Here is a 22,104-nt window from a genome sequence, read left to right as displayed (position 1 = left end):
GGGGTGGAGAGGTGAGGCTCAATAATTTCATTTTTTTTTTCAAGAATAGAGTTGAAAATATGTGGAATGATTAACATGATGAACACAATTAAGCAGTAGTTGAAAAACAACTTTAATATTCCTGAAAATAAGACACGCGTGGTTTAAGCATTTTAGAAATCAGTATATCAGTAGTACTAGTCCTATAATTTGAATTAAGGCTATAGTCAAGAAAGTGTAGCAGTGGGTAAATAACCGCAAATCTCGAATTCATCTCTAAACCCAACAGCGTTTATTCTCTATAAATGAGCTTTACAGTTTGCACGACTGAAAGTACACGCAAGCACGAAGCAAAAAGCAGTAGAAGTAGAAGCAAAAATCTCACAAGAACTGTAACAAGAGACCCCCACAAAGGGCTCCCATTACAAAGTCCTAGTTGCGAAATCCTAAGAGCGACTATATTGTCACGCAATTCTAAGACACAAAAGTCCTAGTTCACTCTGTTACAAAAGGGACAAAACTTTTTTTATTCAAATTGAAGTTAATATAAAGAAAATTTTGTCCATAAAAAATTTAGACTTATGACAAGAGTCCTGATTTATTTTACATAAAAAGCAAACCTCAAGACAATCTTATCGTATGCTAAGACGAGATCGCATTTTTTTAAATCAAGTCAAATTCTTTCTCATTACAAGCCCTATAGATCGAATTGAAGTGAAGACGATAATGTTATTCAGAGGGGTAAAAGCATATTTTCGTTATCGCCTTGCATAAATGCGCACTTTGAAAGAAAAATTCACTGAATTGCGGTTAAAAAAAAGTATTTTCTCTGGCTTTCAGTGGAAACTATCTCTATTACGAGACGATTACCGATAATGCTATAGTGAGCCACCATCTTAATCGTCAAGTATACAACAAGCTACCTCCTTCTCTATCAAACCCTTCTTTTCCCTTTTCCCCCTCCCCCCTCCCCCCTTTCCGGTAAAAATGATTTTTGTATAGGCAGGTCAGATAGCGTTGCAATAACAAAAACAATATGACTCATATTGGAAAGTTCCTATATTCAGTATCGTAAGCACTTAACCAAGTAAATGCAGTAACTGAATGTGTACATCAATTTGGGTAATAAAGCAGAAGAAAATTTTAATCTGCATTTTTGCCTCAGAAAGTTTATCTGTGAGCCCAAAAAGTTACACACACCTCAAGCTTATTAGACTAGTTACGGTAACAGCATCCCCCGGGCAGCCAACAGGTATTTGACTGCTCTCTGTGCCGGAAGGAGGGGAATTTGAACCTTGCCTGGATGGAATTAGGCGTTTGAACCGGAAATGTCAAATCTCTCCGGCGTTATAGACGTGTTTCAAGAATGTAAAGGTAAAGAGTCTGCTTTCGCAAGCAAATGGCTTAGAAAGACAATTTTTACATCACAGATTGATGCTTACAAGCGAAAAATTCAACAGCAACACCAAACACCGACTTAGCTAGATTCTACAACATTGGGTGCGACATTTGAACGCAATTTTGGCCGGGGGGGGGGGGGGGGGCTGATCTAACTAATCTTTGAATTTAGTTCAAACGCCCTGGGGGCTGCTCGGGGGGATGTTGAAGCTTCCATTTGATCGACGCATCAATTAGTAAGTTAGTCTTACTCTAGCAATTAACACGAGGTGAGCGATCTGGTGTTGGTGATCTGTCATCGTTTCCAAACACGTGTGGCTTTAATCCCTCCGCTATATCTTTCCGCCCGATTTTTTCCAGGTCTTCAATAAGTTGATAAATGGGCAGATTTGGGTGTTCAGCCTTAATATGAGCCATCAAAGCCTGAGAAGGACTACCTCTGTGGAACTCTTGTTTCAAAGATTCACGAGCTGTGAGCGAAATTTTGTAGCATGAAGCCAACTTTTCAAAGTCATATCGCATACCTGATCTTTTTTCATCAAGTTTCATGCACATCCATTCAAACGTTTCTACATGATTTTCATCCAGCTTTTCAAGAGTCATACCACCTAAGAACCAAAATAAATATTGTAAGTACAGTCAAGTCATTGTGACACAACAGTATGAAGATTAAACCTCTTACACGGGAACGGTTACTTCCTTAACACCACCGGAGAAGAGATGTTAATTATAGTCTTTTCTGAATGTTTCAAAGCAAAGGTTATGAGATTAAAAACTGCTTCTTCTGGTCAAGTTTTAAGGGGAAGATACAGATGGTACTGTATCGTTGTAAATGTCCACCTATGAGTCGAGCTTAACTTTCCGGAGAATAGAAAGAAAAGCATAACAAAACACAACGGTTTTACTCCCGATTAACTTACCAGTCGTTGATGTACATATGTATTCAGCTTGTATAGGTGAGCAGGAATCAGTTGCCTGTGAAGATGCACATCTTCTATTCTGAGATGGTAATTGTGTAGGACAGGACAAAATAGAACAAGGATTGCCTTTGGGTGAATCACGGTGATCTAGATGAGATGATTCAGGCCTTCTAAACTGAGCTGATTGACAGGCACTGGTCAAAGAAGACGCACCTTGGTTGGGTTCGGATGAATTGGAAGGGTTTGGAGTAGGTGCCTCTTTCGACAGACCTACTAGAGGTGATGACCCAGTTGCCTCAGATGAATCAGTCAAGGTGTGAAGAGATGACGTAGATCCACTTGCTTGAGTTGCTTCAGACTGAAGAGGACGATGGGGTTCCGGACGGTTTGGAAGAGAGGATTCAGACCCATCTTGGAGTAGTGATGCTGGTTCACTTAACAAAGATATTCCAGACTCAATTAGTGCATCTGGTGCTAATTCATTTTGCTGGTGTTGTGTAGACGAATTATGATTAGAGAGTGCAGCTGGATGGAGAAGAGGAGATGCAGAGCCACGGGACTGGGACTGATTAGACACAAACCGTATTCTTCCGTGAGAAGAATAATTCTCAATATCACTCGAATCCACCTCTCTTGGATGCCTCAGTGTAAGTCGTAGTCTAATTGGTTTCTTAAGAACAATCAAGACAATAATTACTATGGAAAGCAAAGCAATTACCGCAAACGAGATTATTGCGAGCGGAATCTCAGTTCCAGTAGCATTTCCAGACTCTCGTTCTTCTTCTGATACCTTATAGTCAACCTGAGTTGGTTTCAACGACGACTTCAACTCATTAAAAGGTAAGCCTTTCTCTTCTTTGTGTCCCGTCGTTGTTTTGTTATACATATCAGTTAGATGTGTCTCCTGAGTTGTTGGCAAAGTTCCAGTGGGTGTTGTTGTCCCCAAAAGAGTTGTCCGGGTGTGGCTGCAGGGCGTGGGTCGAACTTGGCATTTGTGATCGTAGCGTTCGCATTCTTTGGCGAACTCGTCATTTCCATCGCTACAACATTCCGCACAAGGCTTGCAAGCAAATGAAAAAGACTCATAGTAATATCCTTTTCTGCATCTACTGCACTTACTGTTTGAGACGCGAGTGCAGTTCTTCAGTACTGCCTTCCCTGTCGAGCATACGGAACAAGCTGCGCACTGAGCTTTATCATAATTGTCAGAAAATGCTTTTCCAAGTGGGCATGGAACGCAGTGAATGGCTGTCCAGTTTTCGATAGTGGATCCACATGGAACAGAAGGCTGCGATCCGGGGGGACATGTGGGACAGTCTAAACATTGATATCCCACCTTTCCGGTATAAGTCAACAGTATCTGATCTGGCTTGCACAGGACATCTGCTCCAGTCCTACAAAGCTGTTAAAGAAAAAAGAATAAAGAACAACCTGTCTCTCAAAACAGATAGTTATAAAAAGATATATGCCCACTTTCATAAAATAAAGATTGAAAGTTACAATTAATATAATTGTTACGAAAAATTATCTAAATTAAAGTCCTCGAACATTCTATAGAACAGTCTAGAACCCGAAGTCATCCAGCGGTGACCTTCTTATATAAGAACATTCTGGAACGTTCTATTTCTTATGTAATTACTCAGGTTTAGAAACCGTGTTAATCTTCTTAATTTAGTTCTTTAGAAACGTTTCTAGATCTTTGGACTTTATTTTTATAAAAGCGATAGTTTTGTCAAAAAAAGAAGAAGTGTGTACGGGTGTGTGTAAATGTGAAGAAGCTTAGTGCTGTAAAGTCGAGAAGTCGACTACGTGGAAATAAATCAGTCTGTTGCTGTTACCGACGATCCTGATTTTTGCCTAAGAACAACCCCGCTCTACATTGACACTCGTAACAGTAATTGTCGTAAATGTAAGCCCTGTGGAGAAAAATAAAATGCCAATCTCGCTTTCGACTTATTTTTGGATTTGACGTAACCATAACGTACATTTCCCGTCAAGAGAAAACCTTACTAACGCAAGAAGCGACACAATCAAATGTTATCCAAGTTTATATAACACTTCAACATAGATTTCACCTACATCAAAACCTCTCTGTGGTACACCGGTACGTCGCTGACTTATGCATGCGTCCAATCCGTGACAAAATGTTTGTCATCGATGATTTTCTCAGTGAATGTCACAACTCGATTTCGATAACTATCTAGTTTTATGTCACATTATATTAAAGGCAAAAAAAACGTTTCAAATACTGTCGGAAACGTATCTCAATTACATAATTTAAACATATTAAAAGGAGTTATCATCTAATTATATAAACATCATCATTTTCTTTTTTTGACCACGTCGTCTTGCGGCCAGTTTGAGCGTGGGATCGGACGCTATTTTCAATGTAAAAATACGCACTTTGGCGACTTATACTTCAATGTTTTATTCGTATAATGACCACAAATTATTTAAGTCTTTAACGTCTAAACGCACTTGATGTATTGTTCAATACGAGTGAAATGCTGAGTAGTCCAAAATCGTTATGTTACAACCACAGGGGTCAGCAAAATTATTATGTTCTTCAAACGCGAACCGAAGGTCTCATGCCGACTTGGAGAGCTAATTTGCGCACAAAGGAATATCATACATCATACGTTTACAGTAAGTGTAGGATATGAACGCTGGAATCACAGTATCTGACAAAAAGCTTCAAATTTTTGTCATACGGATTGTGGTTTGCATTGGCATCTCATTTCATCGCCAGCTATTACGACACGAAAAAATATAACAGTGAAAAACATAATAGTCAAAAACGACGAATAAATGAATGTAGGAAACAAAAAACCATTTGGTGGTCATATCTCAAACGGAAAATGTATTCGAGCAGAAGCCTTACGATATTTCGCCGATTTAAGACGCCCAAGGTTTTACGTGACGAAGCACTTTCGCTTTAAATGATGACTAAGCACATGTTGACCATCCCTTAAATTCAGCCGTAAATGGAGGCAATGAAAGGAAAAAATTATGGTTAGATTTGTTAGAAATTGGTGTGCTTATCGTTTTATTACAAAAAAAGGATCAAAACGTTACTCACCAGCGCAACAAAACAAATGGCAATGATAGCATCCTTCTTTGCGGTAGACACCCCACTCGATGTCAGATTTGCTGAGTCCGGGTGTGCAATGTGTAACAATCGCTCTCCCATTTTAGAGTCTGGTGTTTTACGAATTTCCTCGAAGAAGTAACAGATGCTAACAGAAATGAGTAGTTCACTCACAAAAGGCGTACGCGCCACTCGTCGCCCTCAGTCCGCCTGTGTAGTGCGTATCTTCAAGACAATCGAAATTTCTGTGCTTGTGGAAGGCAATCGATACAGATACAGCAGTAATAAACACTTAACAGGATTTTTGAAAAAAAAACCTAGTCTTTTAGAGCCTACACCCGAACTTCTAACTCAGATCTACTCTATCGAGACGATGCGATTTGAGACCTTATTCGGGGATTCCCCGTGCATGGGTCCAAGCCTATTCCCAGACAACACGTATTTAATAGCGTAGGAGTTAAGTGATCGATGAAGCTGACCCCATATCGTGGGAGAATGTGGGTTGCGACTCAAATTACGCGCTTACTATGTCTGGACCAATCTAGAAACTATTGTCCAAAATGATCATAACACACAGAGAGGGTTAAGTAATGCAAAACACGGGTGGTAGTACGCTCTACGCACTTATTTTAAGGGGGGATACATGAAAGGGTTCTTCGTTCGTTGTTGCCTTGTTTTGTTCAGTTTTAATGGGGCACAAAAGCAGTACGCGCATGAGGCCGTTACATTATCCGGCCAGCCCCATCTATTGCGTGCCGATGCCTTGCATATTCCAGCTCTTCCACCCCGCCTTGCCTCTCTGTCCTTCGACAGTCTTTTGCATGATAAAGGAATCTGTGACCAACTTGAATGCCCTTCTCACGTTACGGTAAGTTCGGAATTATATCTCATCAAATACAATTATTAGTGGCTATTAACCTGAGGTGAAAAAAAAGGCAACGAAGCGTCCCTTCTTACAAAAACTACTGCTTGCTTATGGTTCAATCTAAAGACGATCTTACCAAGGGCCACCGCAGCCAGAAATAGTTCTATCGTTATCATAATTCTGTCGCATCTCAAGAGTGAAGACCTCGTTTTTCTCACGGTCACTTTGTCAGTTTAGCCGGGTATCCTTTTGAAAAATTATTTCGTTTGCAAGCAGTAAACTATCTGCAAGTGAAGTAAACTTTATCTAGTGAAATGCCACGTTTACCCATACCAGAGCATTTCATCACAGAAGTTAGTTAAAAGCATCACCGTAAAGAGGACTTATCAAAGTCATTTTAATTTCAGTTGAAAACTAATAGCAATTGGTGAAATTATATTCGCAGTGGGTACGAGAATGTTCTACTTCACATTGTGGTGATATATCTGAACAAATGATGTTTTAGAGGATTGAGGAGCAGTCTTAAGGAAATTAATACGAATTAATTTTAAGGATCAAAGCCCGTCAAAGAGTCTTACAATGTCTTGTTTCTCGTACATATCACGTCATCTGTCGAATTCAATTATGTCCGACCATAATTTCCCGTACTTCTCCCTTCCTTTTTTCCTTAATTGAAAGAGGAATGCGGGAATAAGAGAGCTAGTACAGAACCAAGCAAAGGTTTGTAAACATGCCAAGCGCCGTAATTTACGTCATTACAATATAAGCAGTGGCGAAAATCCTAAAAGAGGAAACGAAATGGACTGTCCGAGTTTTGACGGTTTTCACGCTCAGTTAGGTTGCAAGCTTACGTGCGGTAATAAAAAATCAAAGACAGCTATCACTCGTGTAGCATATATAGTTTCGTGTTCAAAAACAAGACAGAAAAAAAAACAGGAGTCATGAAAAATATAGCCAAAATGGCATAGCTATTAAAATTCAAAATAATCATAACGGTGTCAGAGCGTTAAGTTAAGTTAAGCTGTTTGTTTTCTTCTTGTCATGTGAAAAAACTCGAGTATTGTTATGAGCTTCAATTCGGCCGGATTTCACTAAACATTTCACTTTTAGATTCTGTTTAAGACTAAAAAAAACTTCAGGCTAGAGAGATAAATTCGACCTGACGAACTCTTTCAGTTTGTAAACTATTGCAGATTGTGAACTTTGATGGCTTGACATTTTTGACAGCTTTAGTCTCGTTCAACCAATCAGATTATTTGAAACATTTTAACAAGGATTCTGATTGTCTTAGTGTAGCGTGTTTTATGAGAGTATGGAACATGCTGGCGACGCTGTTGTTCGCTTTAGGAATAAAGTTTTTTTAAAAAAAATTGAAAGTAATGCGTGGGAATTTAACGGATTCTTTATTACAAAACAAATAGAGAAGCCTCAACTGGCTCTGTTATGTTGTAAAGCACTCAGGAAGCGGCTAGAACACTCAAGAAGTGGGGAGAAACACTCAACTACGTCGACTACGTCTCGTGTTTCTCCCTAAACTTCTTTCGTGCTCTAGTTAAAAGTGGCCTGGATTTGCGTTCTTCGTAGAGATTTGCAAGGCTAGCGGCCTTGGATGTTAAGCTTACTTTTCCTTACGATATGGACACGATCGCGCTGCATATTATATACGTACTAAAAATATTCAGGTGAATATTAGAAATTCTGAAATGAGTTACAAATGATTCAATTCTTGTACAAGCAATTAAAGCGAATGGAAATTTGGACATAATATTTATCATATTTATCAAGCAAATTAAAAATAAAAGCAAAAAACAAAAATTCCTCGAATCTATGTACTTTTTTTTTTATTGTCATTAGACGATCACCCTGTTCTGTTGTAAAGCACGCAGGAAGCGGCTAGAGCACGAAAGAAGTTTAGGGAGAAACACGAGACGTAGTCGACGTAGTCGACGTAGTCGACGTAGTTGAGTGTTTCTCCCCACTTCTTGAGTGTTCTAGCCGCTTCCTGAGTGCTTTACAACATAACAGAGCCAGTTGAGGCTTCTCTATTTGTTTTGTAATAAAGAATCCGTTAAATTCCCACGCATTAGAGTTTTAATTTTTCATTATCCTAGGAAGTCTCGCAGTGTCTATAAATATGACTTTCCAACAGTTCAATAATGTCTTTCCTTTGTATTGTAGATTTTTGCAATACTTTGATAAACTCTAATACGGTTAGATTAGGCCTTTTAGCTTCCAGGCTTTCTAAGAGCTTTTCAGAAGGACTTCCTGACCTATACGAGTGAAGTTCCTTCTCAAATTCCCAAATGTCCTCTTCCTCAAACTTAAACTCTGACGCTACATCCTTGTAGTTGCCCTTCTTGGTGTTTTCCAGCTTTTTGTCCAGTCGTTTCCATACTTTTTCATATGTCTCTAGTGAACAAGACTTCAAATCTTTCATGCAAACGAGTACTGCAAAAAGAAAGGAAAGAAGGAGAGATTGAATAAGAACTTTAGCATTAGAAAAAGTTCATTCACTGTGCTATCCGTCTCGACAAATACTATTGGAATGAATATATCATGGGCTCCTGTCAAATATCGATAGCTATACTTAAAGAAAAGAAAAATCGCGCACTTAGTCTGTTACTTCCAGGCTAATTATAATTCTAAGTAAAAACTAAATTTTTTCTTAGCTAAATAAATTCTTAATGTAAGTACCAACCTCCAAGTGGCTCAACATTTGTCAGTGTTGTAATGTTATCCAATAAAACGCTTTCTGTGTGTTCATCGTGTTCAGCGTCCCTTGATCTGCAGAACGGTCGACAACGCACCCATTTAAAAGAGTTCGCTATCTTTTTTATCTTAACGATGCAAACAACAAGACTCAAACTTGCCAAAATACCAATAACTGCCTTGATACTTCGACTTATTTCGTCATTGCTGCTGATTGAAACAGATATGGGTCTCTTCGTGTCGACGCTCAGAGTTGTTTTACTTTTGCCACGACCTTCATCGTAAGTCTTATTTCTCCGTCGCTGTAACGCAATTGACGTCTGAAAAAAAGAAGTGAATGCAGCACTTGCAGTTACGGTATTGCTGCTAACGAATGATCGATGTGTTGTCGATGAAGACCGTTGTGTCGTTTTGTCTGAAGATTTCAGTTTATTTGTTCTTCGCTCTGCTGTAGACTTTCGTTGTGGAGTCGTCGGGCTTGGAGTTAGTTTAATCATGTTTATCCTTTGACCACAATCACTGACTGCCTTTCTTAGTTTGCATCTTCTATGCCGTGGGAGTCTTTGAGCTTTACATTGGTCCTCAAATTCGTCTTTACCGTCCCAACAGCAGCTAGAGCACGGCTAGCAGTCGTATATAAGACCGTCAACGACCTCCTTCTCGTAATAACCATGTTTACAAGTACCACAACGGCTGTTCTCAGTCCTAGAGCAGTTCCGAGTCACCGTGCGTCCGGCAGAGCATAAGGAACACGGTGTACACTGTTCTTTCCCATATGTGTCTGAATAGGTTCCCTCCCTGCACGCAACACAGTGCAAGAGTGTTCCATTCTTGGCGACAGTCCCACAAGCAATTGATGGTTCCATTCCATCCGGACAATCAATACAAGGGGCGCATTTGTCTTTTTCTCCCGCTTTATTGCTTTGGTAGGTGATTTCACCATCTTGGCAGGCAGTGCAACTGCCTATGCGTACTTGAAGCTAAAATAACGAAAAAAAAAGCGATAATAATAAATTGCTTAATCACCGACTATCCTAAAGCCGTTTGGCCTCGTTTTACAAATTGCTCCTCATTCTTTAGATAGACAGCAGCGTTCTCCAAGTAGTCATAAAAACAACGAAGTTCTATCAGACTCCCTGCCGAGTAAGTTTTGTAGGAGGAAAAATATTTTGGATTCCATTTGGGTGATGTAAGACTCTATCATGAGATTCCTGTGTTATTCGTGAGTGTTCTAGAATATACGTCACAGGTGATGAAAAAGTCTGTAGCCTCCGCTAATGCCCTCGTCACAATACGCTTAGGTTGCAATTGTCGAGCGGTACAGAATAAAATCATTTAAAACGCCGCCATTGATGGCTATAGCCCCGATTGAAAGCATCCTTTCACATAAAGGGCATGACTGATCATGAAATTTTCAAATATTGAATGCTTCTGAAACAAACTAAACACGAACTTACCACCGCAACCAGAATTACTGTGGATGTAAAAATTCTGTCGTAACTCATCGGTCGCACCTCATTTTCCTCATCGCACGTCTTTTCTCCGTAGACTCTTGAATTAACCGGGCATTTTTCCTGAGATTGCTTCAGTTCAAAGTGGTAAACTTCCTAAAAGAAAAGTAAACTTCAGGGTGATGTTGAATTAAACGAAAGCACTGCGCGTCTCAATGTCACGTAGATCGACAACAATATCTTATCACGGAATTCAACAGAGCGTGATACAGTAAAAACACAGAGCGAACTCATTTGAATTCACCTCTTTGTTTAGTCGTGATAAATAATTCATTATTTCAGCGGATAAATTCTTTCTCGCTCCGACTTCAAGTTCTGTTAGGTAAAACTGGCAAAATCAAGCTGCGAGTCACTGATATTTGCTGACAGGACAAATGAAAAGTAGATTAAACCGGTTTCTGATGACGTAATCTGAGGAATCATCAATTGCGAGCGCGTCATATTTATATTTAGCTGAAAATTTCAACAAAGGGACTGTCAACTGTTTTTGAAACCTTACAGCCTTTGCTATTGAGTTTCATACATTCTTTTCAATTCTTGAATATTGCTAACACCAAAAGATTTCGAACTTTCTTTCTTTATATATATTCGGTGATTAGATTTTTAAGTTTGTCGTGCGTTTAGTAACATTTCCTTACTAATATTGTCCATACTGTCGTTGTTATTAATGGATAATTCAACTTCTTATAATGAACTTATTTCACTAACTCTTCATCGATTAAGAAAGAATTGGTCTGGATATCGATTTTAATTGTCTTATGGTCGAAGGCCACTTATTCTTTAATGACTGCACTCGTTACGAATTGTAGACACTAGATTGTACATCGTTGACCCTAAAAAGCGTAAGCAATGAACGATGTGACCCAACAGCTTTCTGGGTACACATGAACACGATGACCACAATTAGTTGCACGTGGTAAATAATATAAGCCATTCACGCTTTTCTGAAAGAAGGGAATTGTCGTTAACAAAGATCCTTATGAATAATGAAAATATAAGAATTGATTATGTAATTGTACAAACATTTCCCATAACTCCGTTGAGTTTCATAGTTCAAGGATAATACTTTTTAGATGTCAATGTTCTTGTGTTGAGTGTATCAGGACTCGCTACAAAGAAAAAACCCTATCTAAGTCTTAAAGCTCTGGATTCGTATAAATATAATTTGTTGTTTGGCATTCTATTTCTCATTGCGTCGACTAGATCCTACTTACTAATTACTGACTTGATTTGATTGCAATCATTTGTTTGTCACCTTTCTTTTGTAGGCAGTGTCGCCAAAATTGGATCGGATATATTTAGTTGGACCGTAAACTTTGCCTGAGGAGAGGTTTCTTGGGTTGAGCCGATTTAGAGAAGGATTCCGTCATAGTAAGTCATGACTGGAGAAACTTTAAAATCATAGGGTACCTTAGTAACAGTTTAATCCTCGAGCAGAATTTGTTCCCCTCTCCGTTCTGTTGTTATACGGATGTCAAACTTATAATAACAGCCATAAGTCTTCACCGTCTATAACATAAACGTTAGAGACTTTGTCGACTTGTTGTTGGCACTCGGCCTCTACAACGAAAAAAGTTCACGTTTTGGTGTGTAGTATCGCTGAGTATTTCTACGAGTTGTGCGGTATTTTGACGAGCCCGTAGGGCAAGTCAAAATACAAACAACAAGGGATATTTGTACTCCATTTGCGCGTTATTTGTACTGTACTTTGTGCAGTTGGATAATAAAACACAATACCTTATTCTGGAGATAAAAATAATGATAATAGAAAAATACCTCTTGAAATGGGAATCGTAAGGTTATCCCTGAGCGTGACAATTCCCATAAATAAAAATCGTAAATGACGTATACAATATAAGAACTATCTACAAGCTATGATAAAATGCAATCTCAATTAGTTTCCAGGTTAAAAGTTGTAAAACATATTTACATGCTAATTTAAGAAATATTCTAAAATTTAGTTAACGTCCATAAAAGTCTTCGGTCTTGCACTAAATAGAGTCATTGATCTAGCCTGCACACTAAGCTGACTATTCCACGGTATATTGTCCGGACAGAGAGCGAATTCCTAAAACAGTTTGGGTGAGCTACTTTTACATCAAGTTTAAAGTTGTGGTTGGCTCTAGTCCGAGTATTCTATGCAAACTAAAAAAAAATTGAAAATTTGAGACTATTTTGTAACATTGGGTGAGAGATAAAAAATTGCCTTTGTTTCTCTAAAGTTTTCCAATTTAGAAACCGACAACAGTCTTCTTAATTCGTGTCTCCGCTTTTCTGCTTTAAGCTAACCGAGAAGCTTTTCTCTGAACTTTTTCTATGGATTCAATATCTTTAATCAGGTACGGGCCCCAAACAAGTGCTGCGTCGTCTATTAGAGGTCTGACCAGTGCCTCATAAAGGCAAATTTCTATCAATCTGGGTTAAAGCGATGATGATGTTTAAATCCATAAACAGGACCTATTTTAACGAGCAAAGCGCAAACTATGATTTACGTAACTCTTTTTCGTAACTCTTTTTGTAAATTGACACTGCCAAGGCCGCGTACTAATTACTTAAAACGCAGTTTTAGTTACAGCGGTGCCCTTTTGTGGAACTCATTACCTGAGAATGTCAGAGAAATCAAATCAACAGGTAAATTTAAAAAGCGAATTAATTGTGTATTTGAGTCATTGGATTCTCACTCGGCAATCTCGTAAAACAGTGTATTGATAGTTTAACCAATTTAATATTGAAAATAGATACATTGAGTCGCTGTTGTTTTTACTGAAGCTTTTTTACCAAGTTTAAATAAAGATACCACTAACTCACGTAAAATGAAATAAAAAAGTGTGTAAACAAACCTATCTTAACTTAACAATAACACAACTCAAATAACGATAACAGCATGAATAAGAGCGAAAACTGCATCGAAAAGGCTCACACAAGCAATCAAATGCTGATCATTAACTTAGCGTTCTCAAATAGTCAGTTTTTGTTGATATAGGAACTCACCAGGCCTGAGTTCCTCTTGTGATAAAGTTGGCTTCTGCTCGATCTGTCCCAATGGAAACTGGGCTGAATTCTCTGATTTTGCCCATCTGAGGGAACTAGGCCGGCAGAACCATCCATGACGAGTCATCGCTATTATTAGAGCAAACAACAATGTAATTCCAGGCGCTCCGCCTACTCCGGAAAGAATAAGGAGCACTTCATTTCCACTCCCCTCTTTCAGAGACTCTGTCGATTTGGTGGTGGTTATGGATTGGTCGATCCTAGATCTAGGAAATTTGACCGAGTAAGTGCTGGTGATGTAACCTTTTACCCTTCCTGGGTTGGAAAGGGTGTCGGTGTATCTCTTTGCGATGACAACTGAACGAGAGCCCAGAGAATCGTCGTTCCATTTGTCGCTGGGGTATTTGTGGTGTGCACATAATTACAGGGCGATGAACGCCTTGCGCACCTCTTCAGATAATTTCCGCTGCACTCTTCTGGAAGTTCATCTTTACCTTCAAGGCAACAATCCGAGCAAGGCCAACGAGCAAAACTAAACGGAAAAGAATAAAGTCCTTTCTGGCACTCTGTGCTGCACCGAGTGTTCGGGACCAGGGTGCAGTTCTTGACCAGTGTTTTCCCTGTGGAGCATATTGTGCACGCCATGCACTGCGCTTTATCATATTTTCCTGAGTATGTTTTACCCGGTTGGCACGAAACACAGTGAACGGGTGTCCCGTATTTTACTGATGTACCACATGGCACAGAAATCTCTGGTCCTGGTTTGCACGGAAAGTCTCCTCCGACACCGCAGATCTATACGAGACAATGATAAAAAAACATATACCTATAGTTAAATCAATTGCAGTTATCGTTTTTAAAGTAGGTACTAGATGACCCAAATCGTATCTATCACGGGAGAGCCTAAATCGTATTCATCTATCGATGTTGTGAAACTGCTATAATCCAGCTGAATGTAACTGAATGTATTCATTTGTTCTTTATCAAACGAGGGTCTTCAGTGTTTCTGTATGAATGTCGAGATGATGTAACTACACATCTAAAAAATTGTTTTTTGTCGCGTGCAAACCTGAAAGAATACGCGGTTATCCTGCAAAGGGCTAGCCTTGACCGTTCGTCTCATGAAGAAGTGAAAACATTACGTGTTTGTGCTCGCCATCGCCATGGTATGGGCAAGTACTGGAGGCCTTCAAAGCTGTGTTAGTATCCAAGGCACAAAGGACCACTTACCAGCGTCAAAAGTCTTGACGTGATCAACCCTGGACGGTTTTTTCCTGTGGGATTCCAGGTCCTTTTTCTTTAGTATGTTTCCTGGCTTGTTTAATTTACCAGCGCGTGAAGGGCTTATATGGTTCGTGATATTTCAAAAGGTTTTTCTGTAGGGAATCTGTAGGCATACAGACTTAAAATCTGTAATTTGACGCTTTTACCAGGTGCATCTATATATGCCGTCATGAGCGCAGATAGTTCTTCACTAAGATCGTCTTCTCATGCTATTGCACTCGACTTGGATAGCGCCTGAAATAAATCCCCTTTTGCGTTCGGGGCTACCACCTCACAAACCCGAAGACAACCTTGAAGAGCTTTTTCCTGGCTTTTCTGGCGATCGAGTTCGGTAAAATTTTCCCATGATGTCTTTAGGCGAGATGTTAAGGGGGAGAAGTTGTCTCCAGACGAACTTGATATCGCTAATTTTGACATTGCCTTGTTCTACACATGAAGAATTTCAGCATCTCGAGGAGCGATAAAAGGCTCTTCTTCGTCGGAGCTACCACTGCCTTGTACATTCATTGCACTAAGGGTCCAGGCTGGATCTTGAGGACTCGTGAAGATCGTCTTAGGCGTTGCTGCAAAACCTGGACTCGGCTCAGCGTAGTGTATAGTCTTCAGAGGCTCTGTGTCACAAACGAACTATTTCAATTTTTATTTATTAATGTTGCTTAGCCTTGTAATCAAATTAAAACTTCATTTCTTACTCACAGAAAAGATGAAGTGACCATATAATGAATGTTGTGTACTTTCATGAAACACCTATAAGTTCTCAGCCCGTACTTCCTCAGAAAAGATATTTCTACAATTTAAGTATACCTTGACTTGTACGTTTTTTCAGCAGCATGTGTTTTTGTACATTCCTCTTCAAGAGTAAACAATGTAGAATTCGTATCTGCTTTATGTTTTTTACGACAGGGTGAACATATAGCTAATGGAAGATAAAAGAAGAGTAATCAAAAATACCCTGTAAAATAAGAAAACTTTTATGATAAACAAATCCTCCAAAAGTTGTGTTTTATTCTTACGTGAGCCTATCGGTACAAATATATCAAACAACTGAAACACCTCCTTGGCCATGGCAGGGTTGACCACGTCACGACTTCCGCCATGATTACCTGGTTGTTTCTATTTTTACGTCCGCTGACACCTATAAGCGCTAACGTCCGTTGGAATGTAACGAAATACATGGAGCCCACCAAAGTACTAAGGGCCTGTTTACATGGAGGTGGGGGACCCCAGGTAGGTGAGGTAACCCGCCTAGCCGTGGTCGAAAAATAAAACGTGTTTACATGCAATCTTACAACCTCGAGGTGCTAGGGTGAGATTTCTTGAGGTTGTTGTTGCGCTTGCAATTAAGGAGTTTGAGCAGAGGCATCCCAAGCTCACATCTCGAAAAGGACGAAGGATTAATTCTCGGACACATATGTATTTATTCATGAAAGTGTCACGCGTTGTGTTACGCGGTGTTGGTTTCGCGAGTAACCGTTGACTTAATACGTTCTACGGAATAGCTTGGGAAACCAAATATGGTCGATTTACAACGCTGAATATTCCGAAATGTGAACATTTTACACTCCTTGTGTGTCCGTTGCAGTTTCTGGTGATTTCTGCCATAAGACGGCCAGGAAATGTACAAAGTTTTAAAACATACATGTTTCGCTTTTGAGCTTTTTTCCATGAACGCGACCCCACCTTGACACGTTTACCTGGCAAATTGTAACCCCGGCTGACAGGGTTACCCTACCTGGCAAACCGGGCGACCCGCCTTGGCGGGTCACTCCACCTATCATGTAAACGTGATCAAAATAAAATAAGAATATATATGGACAGGCGGGTTACTTCACCTACCTAGGGTCCCCCACCTCCATATAAAAAGGCCCTAAATAGACACTATCTGAGGTTAATTTTCGCCTGAATTCATCATCATTCATGGCAATAATATAAAACTGTTTCACTTTAGGATTTCTGGCGGCGAAAGAGTTGTTTTTTTACTTATATTTTACGCATTTGCTTGGATTCCGCCGTAGTTTGGATAAATGAGTGCTGTCACGCTATAACATTTGCAAGATTCAACTCATCTCGGCAGATAGTAAATGTAAATTATTTTCTTTTTATGCCTATTTTTCACCTTCCTTTCTCCTTTAATACCACATCATTCTATTTAGGATGGTATTTGAGCGCCTAGCGAGGCTTAAAGCGACATTTACCACCATGGACATATTGGTAACAGAGAAGTGTTTCGCCGAAGTAGCAACATAACGGTAAACACTGCAACTTTGAACGCTTTGTACAAGGTCAATATACTTTGGCCGAAAAATGTTTTCCCAGAAACGTAATGTATACCCTTCTAATGTCTGATTCATCACTGTGATTGCTTTCAACAGCGTTGGAATTTGTAGAAATGATTATTTTAAAATCATCTCCAACGCTCCATCTAATTTGATATGCAATATTTGAGAATTTATTTTTCATTCGCTTCTGCAGTTTTCCGATGTTTATCGAATGATATTGCATTAAAAGGCCTTTTTCTTCATAACTGCGTAGTTTACTCATTATTTTGTGTTGCGATAGTGATTTTTGAACCGGTTTTTTAAAAGGGCATATTTTGGGACAGATGTTGCTGCTATCAGACGTAACAAGTTTGCGGCTCCATATTTTTGGTTTAAAGCGAAACTGCGCAAAAGAAATTAGTTTTTAAATAGTATTAGGTAAACTTTACTTGGAAGATAAAAATCGGCCGATTTTAATTTTTAGCCAGAAATCATCGGTCGTTTCTCAGGCGCAGGGCCTCTCAACAGCTATGTGACCCCAACATTCAAGATGATATATTTAGGTACGTTGATTGAACCGGTTTGACCATATGTCTTTCGTGCAAAGCCTCAAGAAGCAATGTGAAGTATGGAAATGACGTAGATGTGGTTAGTTTTACAGTTTACAGAAAGCTACTAATTAACCCCAACACGTTGTACCATCTGACATTTTTAATAACCTATCGCCATAGGTAGGTAACGCTATGAATAATTGTCCATCCTGTGAGTAGCGCAGTACGTGTTGCTGACATTTATCCGCTGCATAGCCACTAGATAGCGTTATCCGCTCGGACTCTGATATAAATCGAGGGTCACACAAACAGCAGACACAAACAACAAGCCCATACGTTGCTTTTACTCGCACGTGCCATTGCTTCAAAAAGGCCTTAGACGTAGCAAAGACAACAGACATATTAATAGGGCGAAAAAGGAAGTCAGTTTTATTTACAAAACATTGCAAAACATTACATCAACAAAGAACCGTTCCTGTGTAAACTGTCCCGATGGAAAACCTACAAAGCTACCTGCAACACAACTCATCTCGCAACGGTAAGAGTGACGCTCAATCTAGTTTCGTGTCATGAGCTTTAGCCGCCTTAGAATTGTAAAAGTGAGAAATGTATGTGGTCGTGACCCGTTCCTAATTGATCTCGCTCATATTACAAATTTCCCCTTTCTTCAATACGAACCTTATGTGTCTAAATATTTCACTTATCTGTAAATGTACTCTTTCAAAAGTTCAACGACATCGTTCCTCAGTATATTCAGTGAAAGGGACTTCAAATCTTTTAAGGAAACCAGAACTACAAAAAGAAAAGGAAAATTACTGATATTTATGTTGTTAGACTGGAAAAGAACGCTACTTTGAAAACATTAAGTGGGTAAACGGAGGAGAAACTGGTCACGGAGAAACGTCACGGTCTGAGTATCTGAGTTCTAATCCTACTTTGTACTGTCCTCTATTTTGTTCCCTTTGTGTTTATTCGAACTTGTTTATTTACTTATTTGAAGTAACTTTTTCTTTCAATAATTAATTTTGAGAACCAAACCTATCACGAAAAATTACGCTGTTAGCATTTCATAAATAAATGAAATGAAACCTGTTTTGTCAAGTCTTACATAAGGTTCATGTTCACCACTCCTCGCTTTTAGAAATCTTTGTCATTATCTGTTTCTTAAACATGAAACAGCTGTACCTATAGATTGATATTAAGGGTCTCCCTTGGGATCTGCGACTTTAAGCAAACTACGACAGCGACTGCACCAAGGACGAGTCAAAGCTGAGAACGTGAGCCTTGACAAAAAATTATTTAAATTTCCATTTGGAACTCAGCACTGTTCACATACGTTATACTTAAGTTGAGGCGTAGCGCCGAAAGAGATAGTTAACGCATGTAGCCATTCGCGAAACTCTAGTTAAAAATAGAAATAATTTTTTTAATCGCCGTCCTCTCCTGTGTTTTTGTCCTGATTGGTTGGTCCTTTAAGAAAGTGTCTCAACGACTGAGTAATTTGCTGTCATTCGACTGTGTTCAAAATAGTGCAAATACACCTATCTGCACAACACAACGGAGTACTCTCTGTTAGTTTGCCGAGTTCAGCGTCTCTACACTTCAGGATAGGACCACACCTCGTCCTTACAAAGAAGCGTGCAAGTTTGTTTCGCTTAAGAACAATTACAATTATTGCAATGAAAATAATGGAAATCCCAAACATAGGAGAAACGACAATAACAGTGCCATTATTATTATCGACGCTTCTCTCGAAAAAGGTTCCTTTGATTTACTGCCGTGAAATCCTTCTGAAGCTGAACTTGTTCCATGCTGAGAGGTAGGTAACGTTTCATGAGAGGAAAATGTCGCATTTGTGGTTATGACAGTGGTTCTTGCAGACGGCTCCAGCGTTCTTGATGAAGCAGCTGAAGTAGCTTCCTCTGATTGTCCCTTTCGGATTGTTCCTTTCTTTGCCGTATGATTTGCTCCTAAAAATGACGTGCTCGATGTGATCTTCGAAGTCGTCCCCAACAATTGACAGCTAGGCGCGGTTCTGAGTTTGCAATGTCGTTGACTTGGAAGCCCTTGATCTGTGCACTGCTTTTCTAACTTATCTTTACCGTCCCCACAGCAGACAGAACACGGGAGGCAATGGGAAAGCAGGTTAATGGTGACAACTTTCTGGTAATAGCCGTACTTACAAGAGCCACATTGAGTGTTCTTCGTCGCAGAACAATTCCTTGTCACTGTACGTCCGACAGAGCATAGAGAGCATGGCTTACAGGGTCCTTTTCCATAATTGTCCGAATAGGTTCCTTGCCTGCATGCCTCGCAATGTAAGTGTGTTCCATATTTGGCGGTCCCTCCGCAAGGAATCGACGGTTCAGTTCCGTCCGGGCAGTCGATACACGGTATACACGTGTTTTTCTTTTCTGGTTTATCGCTACGCCAGGTGATCTCATCACCTTTGCAACCCAAGCAACCTCTTCCTTTTGCTTGGAGCTGAAAAAGAAGGAACCTTTATTTTGTTATTGGAACAGTATCTTCCCCCTGTTACCGCCAGATCAGCGTTTTTTCCTTACCCTATAGTAATCAGCTGGTATACAGTTAGTATCTTAAAGGGAAAAATAGGGGAAAAGAGAAGTCGATGTCATATGCTCAATACTACCGGTGTATGTCATGAAATTTACTTCACATGTCATAGGTAGCAATATCAAGAAATAATGATTTCCGACGTTCTCTACTGATTGTAAAACAAACTATTGTGAATTAAACAATATATATTTAATCCATCGCTTGAATTTTGCCCGCATGAAATAAACAGAATGTGCAATGTGCAATAATCATAGTCTTCGTTAACATTCCAACGGAGCACATGGTTCAGGAGCACGTCTCCAGTCCACTCGAATTGGTCAGGCAAGGTTTTCGAGGATATTGTGTCCGAAATGGCAAACTGTATTCAAGTAAAGCAATTTTCATGGTCACAAAGCTTGAGATATGAAAAGATACTTTATAACGAGACTGGTCACAGCATGCCGGTTTCAAATCGTTTAACGATCAAGAGATTATTGAAAGAACAGTAACACTGTACTTACGGTTCAGTCCTTATTTAATTTCTTGTCGAGTCCTGCTGAACAAGTTGAGACTTTTGATACATGAATAATATCTTGTAATGAAAAGAATCGGTAGAATCTCATTCGTTCGGCTCAGTAGCGAGATGTTTAAAAATATGCTGACACGCAAAATGCCTACCGGTTGGTACTAGATTAGAGCATGTGGGAAATCTTATACTGCCAAAAAAAGGCAATTGACGTCATCCCAAAGAAATCTCAACGGTAACAAGACACAGGTGAAACAAAAAGGGGTGGTAGGTGGTATCAGTCAATCGAAAGGAGAATCTCAGAATTTAGCACGGATTTGTAAGACTCCATTCAATGCGAACGCAATCACCCTCACCAACTCTCTTTTGACCTCCCTCAATTTCCAAGTTCTGATCGAAACGCGTCCACATCATGGCTATACTAAATGTGAAGTCGATCTATTTACCTCAAACATTACACCGCAAAAAATCCCTCGTTCGCCCACAATTTAGCCAAATAGTGAATGCCTGGGAAACGTCTTGTTCAAATTTCGTTTTCATTTTTACGGAGAACGCACTCCATATTCGGTATTCACTATAGGAAAACATGGCGTTCATGGCAGGCGTTCCAGGGCCTGGAAAACTCATTGTACACTGTGTTTTGTTGACAGTTTTGCACCGGCTATCCAGCGTGGGTTATCACGGTGTCTGTTTAGTGTTTTCCTGAAGTGGCGGTGATATTGGACACTTGTTTTTCAGCATCAAGCATTACCCTGGCTAACATTCCGTTTTCCTAAATGTTTTCCCCCGATTTTCTATTGTGTTGTAACACAGTATTTTCTATGTGTTGCCATGGGTCGGCTAACACCGGGAAAATGCGATATTCAAATTTGATTAAACACGCCAATGAACATCATGTTTTCCTGAGCATTTCCCTCTGTAACAAGTATGTGTGAACACGTGTCCGAAAGCATTTTCGTATGAGTGGATAACTCACGTATAGCAGCGTTTGAAGTCATGATTTCGCATAGGTTTTCTTCAAATTTGGAATAAAGGGCTTTTTTGGATACGTTCAAATTCCTCTGTAATCAAGAAAAGAAAAATCTGCCCAAGCTTGACCCTAGGCATATGAAGAAATAAAGCAGGAAGTTGCGACAGCCAATGTCGCCTCCAAGTCGAGACGGGAATTAGCACGTGTATGTTTATGCAAACAACTTATTATAGTTCGAGATCGCCCAAATTTCTGGAAATTAATTCTGAAAAGTACAACGTGAACAAGGAAAGAACCCTGATATTGTAAAATTTTCTAACCTGTTGAGTTATAGAGAGGAAAGCTACATAGTAGATTAGTCTTGAATGAGCATTTCAAGCGATTCCGACCTCAAAAATACGAAAGACATAATTAATTTAATTGAGGTAATGTACTTTGGATGGAATTTTTCCTTTTCCTATGGGAACTTGTGGTGGGGATTAAGGACAACCGGAAAAT

At 39.5% G+C, this 22,104-nt stretch overlaps 2 protein-coding genes across 3 annotated transcripts; both read right to left on the bottom strand.

Annotated features, from left to right (window-relative positions):
* Positions 1-94: 94 nt before the first annotated feature.
* On the bottom strand, positions 95-5,829 carry LOC113684809 (uncharacterized). The gene is made up of 3 exons (XM_027202209.2): positions 5,377-5,829; positions 2,298-3,699; positions 95-1,985 (listed from the first exon to the last, which is right to left on the bottom strand). The coding sequence occupies exons 1-3, from the start codon at positions 5,485-5,487 to the stop codon at positions 1,630-1,632; spliced, it is 1,869 nt and encodes a 622-aa protein (XP_027058010.2). The 5' UTR covers positions 5,488-5,829; the 3' UTR covers positions 95-1,629.
* Positions 5,830-8,065: 2,236 nt separating this feature from the next.
* LOC113684767 (uncharacterized) lies at positions 8,066-10,959 on the bottom strand. 2 transcript variants are annotated; one of them, XM_027202165.2, is made up of 4 exons: positions 10,715-10,959; positions 10,417-10,566; positions 8,949-9,939; positions 8,066-8,698 (listed from the first exon to the last, which is right to left on the bottom strand). In XM_027202165.2, exons 3-4 carry the CDS (start codon positions 9,454-9,456, stop codon positions 8,358-8,360), a joined length of 849 nt encoding a protein of 282 aa, XP_027057966.2. In that variant the 5' UTR covers positions 9,457-9,939; positions 10,417-10,566; positions 10,715-10,959; the 3' UTR covers positions 8,066-8,357. The 2 variants fall into 2 exon arrangements, with proteins under 2 accessions (XP_027057966.2, XP_089047009.1); XM_089190883.1 differs by having other exon boundaries at positions 10,417-10,562; positions 10,715-10,831.
* Between the last annotated feature and the right edge of the window lie 11,145 nt (positions 10,960-22,104).

The sequence above is a fragment of the Pocillopora damicornis genome, chromosome 13 (genome assembly GCF_964200805.1).
Source record: "Pocillopora damicornis chromosome 13, jaPocDami1.2, whole genome shotgun sequence".
Lineage (NCBI taxonomy): Eukaryota > Metazoa > Cnidaria > Anthozoa > Scleractinia > Pocilloporidae > Pocillopora > Pocillopora damicornis.
The sequence above is the reverse complement of the archived record's forward strand: the minus strand, read 5'-3'. Positions and strand labels throughout refer to the sequence as shown.